The sequence below is a fragment of the Hevea brasiliensis genome, chromosome 7 (assembly GCF_030052815.1).
Source record: "Hevea brasiliensis isolate MT/VB/25A 57/8 chromosome 7, ASM3005281v1, whole genome shotgun sequence".
Lineage (NCBI taxonomy): Eukaryota > Viridiplantae > Streptophyta > Magnoliopsida > Malpighiales > Euphorbiaceae > Hevea > Hevea brasiliensis.
Window position 1 is genome coordinate 6,665,089 of NC_079499.1, and position 12,495 is coordinate 6,677,583.

General features: G+C 36.7%; 1 protein-coding gene across 1 annotated transcript; it reads right to left on the reverse strand.

The window, feature by feature from the left end:
* Positions 1 to 6,720: 6,720 nt before the first annotated feature.
* LOC110665681 (chloroplast envelope quinone oxidoreductase homolog) lies at positions 6,721 to 8,976 on the reverse strand (the record flags this gene model as incomplete). Its single annotated transcript, XM_058150494.1, has 2 exons — positions 6,721 to 7,791; positions 8,849 to 8,976. Coding segments are annotated over 2 exons (813 nt in total), but the record flags the coding sequence as incomplete, so codon positions are not given.
* Between the last annotated feature and the right edge of the window lie 3,519 nt (positions 8,977 to 12,495).

Genomic DNA, 12,495 nt, shown 5'->3' on the forward strand with positions numbered 1-12,495 from the left:
GTCTTGCTACTTTGCCATTCTGAGCTTTCGAGAAACTTTAGAAACTAGTTTTCTTAAGTATCTCCATTGAAGGAGTTTTGGACCCTGAAACTCTTCATTTTTAGTCTGTTCATTACTCTACTATACCATTTTTTTTATTCATCCCTCCAATACCAGCATATTAATCTCCAAGCTTGATCCCATTCCAACCCGGTTATCGTTGCTTCGGCTTGACTGCATTTTGACCTGGTTCTCGTTATTTTGAAGTAAGCATTAGTCCCTGGACCATCAGCTTCCACCTCTATAAGATTTGTGGACACTAGAGTTAGCTCAAGATCCTCAATCTCCCACAGGTAAGTGTCTAGACTATTATCTCGCTGGATGCTCGTGTTTCAGTTTATCTATTTTTATTTTTCAAATTTCCATCAAGTTCAATTGCACTAAAATCTTAATGTAGATTATTCAGACCGATAGTTATTTCCCGATGTTTACTTCCTATATTTGCCTGTAAACTCTATTTATTTCTCCTTAGTTTTCATTTCCTTTGAAAATAGGTGTTCTGGTTGTGAGCAACTTGTAGGTAACTAAATAAAATATTGGTAGAAGTATCTTAACGTGAAAGTTTTTTTCGAACAAATAAAAATAATCAAAGGTTGAATAGTAGCTTAGAGGAAAAGTTATGAGGTCGGGCTACTAAACGAGTCCAGGAGATAGCATAATAGAGCGGGAATCGAGATAAGATCGGATCCCAGACTAGTAACCGAAAGAGATCGGATATAGCTGGCCAAAGAGTTCGGACAAGGTAATCACCTAGGAGATCGGTGAAAAGTTCGATCTTATATCACAGACGTTTTAAGAGATCGGGGGGGGAGTTCTTACACGATTCTCATTCAAATAAAACACGGAGATCGGATGAGAGTTCTTATCCGAGATCTTTTATTAAAAACCTTAAACCAAATACTTTAAGAGGTCGGGGGAGAGTTCTTACCCCACCCTCATTCAAAAAATACGGAGATCGGAGGAGAATTCTTATCCGAGATCCTTCATTAAAAACCTTAAACCAAATACTTTAAGAGGTTGGGGGGAGAGTTCTTACCCAACCCTCATTTAAAAAACACGGAGATCGAATGAGAGTTCTTATCCGAGATCCTTACTTAAAATCTTAAACCAAATACTTTAAGAGGTCGGGGGAGAATTCTTACTCGATCCTCATTCAAACAAAAACACAGAGATCAGAGGAGAGTTCTTATCTGAGATCCTTCCTTAAAATCTTAAACCAAATACTTTAAGAGGTCGGGGGAGAGTTCTTACCCGATCCTCATTCAAACAAAAACACGAAGATCGGAGGAGAGTTCTTATCTGAGATCCTTCCTTAAAATCTTAAACCGAATACTTTAGGAGGTCGGGGAGAATTCTTACCCGATCCTCATTCAAACAAAAGCATGAAGATCGGAGGAGAGTTCTTATCCGAGATCCTTCCTTAAAATCTTAAACTGAATACTTTAAGAGGTTAGGAGAGAGTTCTTACCTGATACTCATCCAAATAAAGACGCGGAGATCGGAAGAGAGTTTATATCCGAGATCCTTCATCAAATTTTAAGACAAACACCCTAAGAGATCGGGGGAGAGTTCTTACATGATTCTCGCCTAAATTAAAACAGGGAGATTGGAGGAGAGTTCTTATCCGAAATCTTCCTTTTAAAACTCTAAAAACATACCTAGAGATCGGTGCAAAACTTCTTATCTGAGCTCTCTTAACAAAATCCAACTTAAAACAAAGCAGCTCCAATACATTAAATAATTTTACTCGATACCTAATCACTAAAGGGTCATCTCATGAACTTGTGTTCTTGGGACAATCCAAAATAAGTGAAATATCAAATATTCCTTTATTTTGCACCAAGGATCAACATTATCACTATCCCAACCCCCCTAATTACCCTTTTAATTTATAAAAGAGCATAATATTAAATCTGTTTACCCTCATTGAGGGACGAGGCGGAGTGCCTAACACCTTCCCCGCCCATATATGGACCCCGAACTTGGAATCTCTATTTTCGAAGTGGTTTCCTTTTAATTTATTTTCACAAATGGTTTTCTTTAATTTCCCTCAAAATTAAAGTGGCGACTCCTCACTCTTTCCCACTTCGGTGAAAAGCTTTCATCCAGGCGACCACAAAATACCTTGCGACATAAATGATTTTCAAATTCAGTTCCATGATCACTCCTTATAGACGTAATGCAAAAACCTTTTTCATTTTGAACCATTTTACTAAAAGAGGTGAATTTCTCAAAAGTTTCATCTTTGTGAGCAAGGAAGAATGTCCATGTATATCTTGAATAGTCATCAACAATAACTAAGGCATATGTCTTCCCACCAAGACTAGCAGGAGACACGGGTCTAAAAAAATCAAGATGAAGCAATTCTAATGGCCTAGTGGTAGAAACAATATTTTTATATTTAAAAGAAGCTCTAGTATGCTTTCCTAGTGCACATGCCCTACATTGAAATTCATTTTCATAGTTAATCTTTGGAAGACCTTTAACGAGTTCTTTCTTGGACAATTTAGAGAGTGTATGCATGCTTGCATGTCCTAATCTTCTATGCCATAAATAACTAGAATTATCAAAAGATACTAGGCATGTTCCATGATTAGTTTTAAAGTTATTCATGTTAAGCAAGTAAACATTATTAGATCTATTGGTAATGAACAATGTTTCATTATTTAAGTTATTGATTGTACAAAGAGAAGAAGTAAACTTTACCTCAAAACCTTTATCACAAAGTTAGCTTACACTTAGCAAGTTGTATTTCAAACCTTCAACAAGTGACACATCTTCAATGCAAGGTTTGGTTCCAATTGTGCCATTTTCAATTATTTTTCCTTTTATTTTATCTCCAAATTTCACATGTCCTCCATCTACCATTGTGATTCTTGAAAACTTGTCCTTTTCACCGGTCATGTGCTTTGAACAACCACTATCTATATACCATTTTTCACTTTCCTTCATCCCTTTGAAACAAACCTGAAATCTAATCATTTAGCTTTAGGTACCCAAGCAATTTTGGGTCCTTGGGGGTTAGTGACTTTAGGTAAGGTTCCCTTTGGCATCCATACCTTCTTTACCTTAAGGAGACCCTTCCTAAGTGCACAAGAACTAATCATATGACCTCTCTTATTGCAATAATAGCATGTGACATTAGGCAAGGAGGATGTAGAAATGATTCTTGTATTTACCATAGTTCATGAACCTATCAAAACCAATTCCATATTTTTCATTTGAAATTCTTTGGTTTCCAAGAAGTACATCTAGAGTTTATTTTCCTTTTGTAAAATTTGCCAAATCATTTATCAAAGATTCTATTTTAGCTTCAAGAACCTTATTTTTCTCAATGAGCTTTTCACAAGTTTCTTTTGAGTTTTTCAACTCCAAATCTAGCTCTTTAAACAAAGCAATTTGTCCTTTGTAAAATTCATTTTCTTTATACACATTGGACATGGCAATATTTTGTAATCTCAATGATTCAATTTCTAAATTCATTTTAGTACACTTTCTCTTATAGTTTATATACTCATAATATACTTTAGCAAATGCAAGTTCAAGTTCTTCTACATTAGGAGGTTCAGAAGAGTTTAAATCATTATCACTTTCTTCTTCCTTTTGTGAACTCTCGACTTTCTCTTCAAATGCCATCATACGAAGGTGAGCAGTCTCCTTGTCACTTGATTCATCATTTGAAGATTCTTCACTATTACTCCATACTACTTTCATAGCTTTCTTGCTCCTGTCTTCTTTTCCTTTTTTCTTTTTGAGCAATGGATATTTGGGCTTGATATGTCCTGATTTGTGACACTCATAACATACAACTTCTTCTTTTGAATCCTTGAAATGTTTATCCTTGGGAGTATACTTTTCAAGAATTTCTTGTATTTACTTCCTCCCTTCTTGAAAGCTCTTTTGAATTTCCTTGCAAGCATAAACATTTCATCATCATCATCACTTTAAGCACTTAAGTTGTCACTTGAGTCAACTTTGAGTACAACTCCTTTCTTCTTATCTTCATCCTTATTTGACTTGAGAGCAATGCTTTTCTTCTTCTTTTGCTCATTTTCAACTTCATCTTTCTTATATACCATCTCATGTGCAATGAGAGATCCAATGAGTTCATCATAGGTAAATGTTTTAAAATCCTTGGTATCTTGGATAACTGTAGTCTTTGCTTCCCAAGATTTTGGAAGTGATCTAAGAATTTTCTTCACAAGTTCAGCTTCCTCAAATCTTTTACCAAGTGCTTTGAGAAGATTGACAAGATCGGTAAACCTTGTACTTATATCCGCAATTGATTCTCCTGGCTTCATTTCAAATAGTTCATAATCTTGGATAAGGAGGTTTGCTTTGGACTCCTTGATGACATATGTTCCTTCATAAGTGACCTCAAGCTTATCCTAAATTTCCTTAGCAGATTGACATCTTGAAACACGATTGTATTCATTAAGGTCAAGTGAGCAATGTAAAATATTAATAGCTTTAGCATTTATAGAAATTTTCTTCCAATCATTGTCATCAAATTCATCTTCATTTTTAGGAACATTAGTATTTCCTTGACCATTCTTTTGAGGAACATGTGGAGCATTTTCAATAATTCTCCATGCATCAATATCTATAGATTGTATGAAATTTCTCATTCTTACTTTCCAAAATGAGTAATTAGTGTCATTGAAGAGTGGTGGTCTAGTAATTGAGTAGCCTTCAGCTAGTGGTGCGGGTATACCGGCAATATTGCTAGATGAACCAGCCATTGGGGATCACTCCAAGATTGTGACACCTTAAGCAAGAGAGACAGGCTCTAATACCAATTTGTTGTCCCAAAATAGTCCAAGAGGAGGGTGAATTGGACTTTACAATTTTTCGGCCCTTGCTTGTAGCCTAATGAAAAATTATGGCTTTGTTCAACTAGGTGCTTCTTTATATATAGTGAAAGTGATATATATTTCAATAATGTGTCTCTAATTTGCAATTTAAGCTTCAATCAATATTTATAGCAATTTTTAACATAACATGCATCACAAAATATTCAACTAATTTCTCAACCTACTCAATATATCCTCAAGTATATGAACTCAATCTATTCAATCAACATTCAATATCATGCATAGAAATTAAATTACACAAAAGTAAAGAGATTAAGGTTAGAGAAATCAAACACAATGATTTTTATAGTGGTTCGGCTTAACTAGCCTACATCCACTCTCTCAAAGAACCCTCTTTGAGTCTTCTCTCCACTATTTGCTCTTTTAAAGGCAAGAGACCAAAAGTCCTTTACAACTTTTTCAACACCAAGCTTTTACCAAGGTAGCTTAAACCCTTGACAAGTGCTATCTCAAGCACTCATACTCTCAAGCTTCAATAGGTGCTTGTACAACCTCTCTTAAATGCAATTTAATGTTTTAACACTCACTCTCACTCAATACAAATCAGACTATAACGAAGAGATGAGTTGATTTGCCAATGGTAGCTCAAACACTTTAAAGCTCTTGAATAAAAGCAATAAATGAAAAATCAAGAGTGGAGTTCAATTGTAAGCTTTCATCAAGTATAAAATGAAGTAAAGAAGATGTATTTATAGTCCCAAATCATTTTAAGATGTTTGAAACCTTTTTGGAATGTTATACACTCTGTTCTAGGCAAAATAACCGTTATTTTGTCTTTTTATGCGAAGTTGAGCAACTCTGATCATTTAGCAAACTAATGAAATTTTGGTGACAGTAGTAAACTAGTTAGCAAATTAACGTTTTAGCAAACACATTAGGAAACTAATATTTTAGCAAACAAGTTAGCAAACTAATTTACCAGATGCCTGTTTCAAATTGTAATCTTCAAAAATCTAATTTAGACATTAAGAAAAATATATATTCTAATAGCAATATGCAAGGTCATGATGAGGGAAAATTTTATAAAGTAATTGAAAGAAAAATAAATTTTGAGCTCCATTTAACTAAAACTTTCATCTATTATTTTTACACAAGTCTTAAGACTCAATTTTCAACTCTATGACTTTCATACCTTTACTTTGAGTCTTGGCTTTTATAATCTTGTTCTTTTTCAACTTGGATTCATCTTGAAATGCCTTTGAGTGTTCTTCTTCCTTAGATGAACTTCAAAGATTCTTCATGAATAAGCGAAATAATCTACATATCACTTAAAGTTGAGTTAGATAGATTCTATTTGAGTTTTGTTATCATCAAAATTAATGCTCATTTTGAGCTACACGGGATCAACAGAGGAGAAATAGAAGCATCAACAGCAACAAGGCACCTGTATACTTCCTCAACTTTATCTAGACAATATCATCCAGCCGCTCCTCAAGCTAAACAAAACCTAAACAACGAAGGCATCCACTGGACGGGAAGATGGGCACATCTCGCAAAGATCAAGGCGTTCAGTCTCTTTAAGTCTTGGTTCGGCCAATGGTATGACAAGTCAACAAACTACTTTGCGTAACCTCACCCTCTCACCAAAACTAAAGACTCACAGGCCTTCCATTTGCTCTCACCATTTCCTTCAACTTGCACAACAACCACGACCCAGACACCTTTATACACTTAAAATAAAACCAGATGAGAGAGAGCTTCCCCAAGCCATGCCGAAGTCAAAAAATGAGTCTACCCATGCCATTCCAGGAAGGAGAAGCAGGTGAAAGGAGAACTTGGTAGATTCGAGAGTGAACAAAAACAGAGAGACCAAAAATTGAGAGAAAATTTCTCTCTAAAACTAGAGAGAGAAAATTAACCCGATAATCATAATTGAATTATGACACTTTCTCTTTCACAAAAAATGATACTTGGGGTTTGTCACCTTCGCACAAGATTCACGGGTTCACAACCATGACTATGAATGCCTTCAAATAGTATGTCGTTTGAAGTGTCAAAGCCATGAAAACAAGAAATACATAATCATGGTGACAAGACGAAACCGAAATCCAATCATCATTTACAAACATGAAGAGAAAAATACAAAGCAAGATACAAACATATACCGCTGAACATATGCTTCTTCTACTGGACAGTCCATGTCTTTGAATCTACATGAATAAAATTTTAACAATTCAAGGGCATTATATCCAACTAAGGCTCCACAATGACCTTCCCAGTAGCATGGCCACTAATACTCTTAGCCCAAGCATCTTCAGCCTTGCTCAAGCGGTGCTTTGAGTCAATAACCGTCTTAAGCTTCCCTTCCTTCACCTGTTTAACAAGATAATCCAGGTTCTCAGCCTTGGGAATCAAAAGCAGACGCACCAGCTGCTTCTTGGAGAAGGTAAGTTTCTTTAGAGTACCAGTCAGAATGGCATTAACGCCAGAAGTGATATCTATAACCTTCCCATTTTCACTCAAATTAGGCTCAAAAGTACTCCATGGAATCCCAGTGGCACAATGGATAACTGCATCATACTTCCGTCCAGATGGGCTCTTCAGAGCTGCCCCTTCTAGAGTCTTGTAATCAAGAACCTCATCAGCCCCCAAACTCTTTACAAATTCAATGTTACGGGCTCCGCAAGTGGCTGTCACATGCGTGTTTCCAAGCTTTGCTAGCTGAACTGCATAGTGACCCACACCACCTGAGGCAGCAGTTATCAGAACGTTTGCCTGCTTGCCGCTCCCATCAAGCTTAATCCCAGCAGACTGAGTGAGAGCCTGGTGGGCTGTAAGACCAGCAACTGGTAAGCCTGCCCCTTCAGCTGCTGAAACTTCAGGTGGCCTTGCAACTGTCAAGCTCTCCTTAGCCACTGCAAACTCAGCGAGTTGCCTCCTGTCTGTAACAGTATTAACATAATTAATAAGAGAAGAAAGGCTGATGTAGATGAAATTTATAATTAGTATAAGACATATAACAAGTTAAACATCAATTTGCCGCAACTGTGCATTCAGTGAACCCAGATAGCTTATGAATCCTTCCCTCACCACCCACCCAAAAAAAAAAGAGTAAAATTTGATGAGGGCTCGAATCACCACATTCTTGGTTTTCATGATCAACAAGAGCACCAAAAGAGAGAGAGTGAGAAAGGATCAAGAAAACCATTTCAATTTGACTATCACCACTAACTGGTAGTGGTGTGATCAAATCAAATGTGGAAGAAGTCAATAGTCTAGGACTGAAAGAGCAACCAATGTTCATATCTGTACAACTACATCAATATAATGTTGCTCCCAAGTCTAAATGTCCAATAACTGTATTCTTTCCATGTAGCACTTCATGGTTTACAAGATCTAAAAGCAAAGCATCTAAGCAAATTAATTTGTAAAATTCTCCCTCTCTTGGTAATATTTCAGCATAGCAGAGCCTCATACACACACAATAGGTTTTGATCTATTTGTTAATCCAACAGGAACAACTGATTAATTCCATCAAGAATATGCTTCACTGGCCTAACTAAAGTTGAGGACACATGCAAAGAAGAATTATTTAACTTTCACTTTTGGAAGGACCAAGTTGTGCTGGAGTATAAATGATAATTTATTTCACAGCGGAGGTCAATGAGTGTACTAGTTCCCTAGTCTGGCAGTTTCTGAGGATCCCAAGATTTGCCACCCAGGAAACAGATAATCTGGCTGCAAGGCGTGAAAACACTTGCTAATGGTTCATTAAATATGCCATTCTCAGGAAGTTTTTACATGTGCTTTTCAATTCTAGTAAACATGAGATTTCTAACACCTCACCATTCTAACCTCAATGTTTTTTTTTTAAATTAATTATTGAACATCTCAAAGCTTATTGTCAGCTTCAGAAATAGAATTGCTTGTTGAAAAACTTAAATAGTGAGGAGGGTAAAGAACACCAATAAGTTGAATCAATGATCAGCACTTACACTGGGCTAAGCATTGCAACAACTTTATCGCCAGTTCTAAAATTCTGTACTCCTGATCCAACCTCTAAAACTTCTCCTGCCATATCAGTACCTGTTGCAAGCAAAAAATTTATGGGGAGAAGATCGTTTTAAAGCTCCACAAAATTTTATAAGATGCAAAAGATACTACTATGCTTGCAAGCCCATACACACAGTAAAACTAAGAAATTAATAAATCAGCATAAGTTATCAAATCACACAGATATACTGATGTCTCAGTTAAGGAATATAATAAAACAGACAAATCGATATCTCAGTCAATAATAAAAATAGACTTTAAGGGAACAGGTTGGGGAAAAAAAAAAAAAAAAAAAAAAAAAAAAAAAATATATATATATATATATATATATATATATATATATATATATATATATATATATATATATATATATATATACTATCGTATTCAACGGCGTGCATTAGCTTCACCGCCATATCAAGAAGAAGCGAAGCCATTTGGAGAGAGAGAGAGAGAGAGGAAGGCGCTTGCATAAAGACAAGTGAAAGCGGAGAAGCAGAAGCGCGTTTGTCTACATGTTACTTGTTAGAAGAAAGAATACAAGTAATGAAGAAAAGGATTGTGTATTTGTCTGTTTCTCATTTACAGAGATATTACATCTATTTATACATGAGAATATGAACTAATTTGGACAAGAATAATAATTGCTATAATTATGCTACACAAATCTCCTATAATCATGCTGATTGCTGTAATTATGCTAACACCCCCCCTCAAACTCAAGGTGGTAGCACAGGTGCCAACTTGAGTTTGCTTAAGAGATCCTGAAAGCGAGCGGGAGGATGCGTTTTGGTGAATATATCAGTGGTTTGGCTGACAGAGGAGACAGGAATCAAACATATGGTGCCATGAGCAACATGATGACGTACAAAATGACAATCAATTTCGATGTGTTTGGTACGCTCATGAAATACATCATTATGAGAAATCTGTATGGCACTTCTATTATCGCAATGAAGTATTGTGGCAGAAGAATGAGTGACACCCAAATCAGTTAATAACCACCGTAACCAAAGTAATTCAGATGTAGCATCAGCAAGAGCACGATATTCAGATTCTGTGCTAGAACGTGCAACAACAGTTTGCTTTTTGCTACGCCAAGAGATAAGAGAATTACCCAAGAAGAAACAATAACTGATTGTAGAGCGACGATGCATCGGATCACCACCCAATCGAGATCGAGTAGCGGATAATACTAGTGAGGATGTAGCAGAAAAGTGCAAACCATGAAAATGAGTGACTTTGATATAACGAAGGATCTGGCATGCAGAGAAATGAGTTGAGCGAGGAGCGGACATAAAGCGGTGACGGATGAACGAGATATGAAATATCGTGTCGAGTAATCGTGAGATAAACAAGACTCGGACAAGTATCGATATAAAGTAGGATCATCAAGAGGAGTGCCATCAAGAGGTGTAAGTTTGCAATTGAGCTCCAATGGGGTTGATCTTGTTTTGCTATCGATGATGCTGCCGAGAAAGTAAGTCGGATGCATACTTGGCTTGAGATAGATAATAGCCATCGAATTTTGAGAAACTTCAAGGCCCAAAAATAGTGAGAGAACCTGTGTCTTTCATTTCAAAATGTTGATTGAGATAATGTTGTAACTCTAAAATACCGGATGAATCATCTCTGTTATTATCATATCATCAACATAAAGCAATGAGAAGAACAATACCACCGCGATTCGACGAGTGAATAATGCAGAATCATGTGGACTAGAGAGAAAACCAAGTTGAGTAAGAGTGGAACTAAATTTGGCAAACCAGGCCCTGGGAGCTTGTTTTAATCCATATAAGGCTCGCCGAAGTTTGCAAACCTTATGAGGAGAATGATAACCAGGAGGAGGATGCATATAAACCTCTTATATTAAATCACCATCAATAAAAGCATTTTTAACATCCATCCGAAAAGTTTCCATTTACTGACTGCAAGAATAGCTAAGAGATCGAATAGATGTTAATCGGGCCACTGGAGCAAAAGTTTCCTCATAGTCGATACCATACTCTTGAGTGTACCCTTTGGCTACTAAGCGAGCTTTGTAGCGTTCAATAGTTCCATCAGAACGGGTCTTGATTTTGTAAATCCATTTGCAACCAATAGGAGTCTTGTTTGGTGGAAGATCAACTAAATCCCAAGTATGAGTTTTCTCTAAAGCCTGAAGTTCATCAGTCATAGCTTGCTGCCAAAGAGGGTCAGTACTTGCCTCACGATAAGAATGAGGCTCATGAAGGGTTGCAATAGTAGAGTAACAATGAAAATCAGAAAGATAATGAGGAGTTTCTCTTACACGGGTAGAACGACGAAGAGTAGTGCTAGGAGGAGATGCAGGCGCAGGTACTGGATCAACAACTGGTGCTGATTCAACAGGGGCAGGTGTAGTTGGGCTAATATTGAGCACATCACAATCACCTGGATCAGGACTTGGAAACAGCTCTTTGGAGGAGTCAGTGAAAAATAGAGAGTCAGTATTGACAGAGTGATGAAATTTGGAAAGAGAAGAGAACATAGTATTTTCCCAAAAGGTAACATGACGAGAGATGCGTAACTTATTAGAAACAGGATCCCAACAACGATACCCTTTGTGTTCAATGCCATAACCAAGAAAACAACATAGACGAGCACGGGGTTCTAATTTGGTATGTTCATGAGGTTGTAAAAGAACAAAAGAAACACATCCAAAAGGTTTAAGGATGGAATAGTCAGGAGGTTGTCCAAACAACTTTTCAAAAGGAGATAAATTATGAAGAACCAAGGTAGGAAGACGATTAATAACATAACAAAGATGAAAAGTCGCTTCTCCCCAAAATTTTTGGACATGAGGCGAGAAAGAAGAAGAGTACGTCTGAGAATCAAGAATATGGCGATGCTTGCGTTGGCTCGCCCATTCTGTTGAGAGGTGTGAGGACAAGAACGTTGAACAATGGTGCCTTGTTGACTAAGAAATCAAGCAAAGAAGAATCCCGATATTCCATGGCATTGTCTGCTCGAGAATTTTAATGTCACAAGAGAACGAGTTTTAATCATTTTTGCAAATGTGATGTAAATTTGTGATAACTCGGATCGATGTTTCAAAAATATATCCAAGTAAACGAGAATAATCATCAATAAATATTACAAAATAACGAAAACCATTTATTGAAGAAATAGGAGAAGGACCCCAAATGTCGAATGAATTAAACCAAAAGGAGTGTCCAGTAGTATTATTATGGGAAAAGATAATGCAGGTTGTTTTGCAAGTCGACAATTTAAACAATTAAATGACTCAAACTTAGTAGATCCTAATAATCCACGAGAAATTAAAGGTTGAATTTCTTGGTAGAAGCATGACCAAGACGAAGATGCCATTGGTGAATGGAGGAATTAGGGATTGTAGCTGAGACACAAATCTCGAGGAAGATGTAAAGATGTAAGCTCAAATAATCGACCCACTCTGCGACCCTCCCAAGAATCTGTCCCGTTTGTGGATCCTGCACTGACACCATGGTGAGAAAAATAACATTTAGTCCTTTTTCACACAACCGACCATGAAATAAGATTGAGTGCCAAATTAGGGATATAATAGGTGTCGGGAGATGAAGATTTGAGG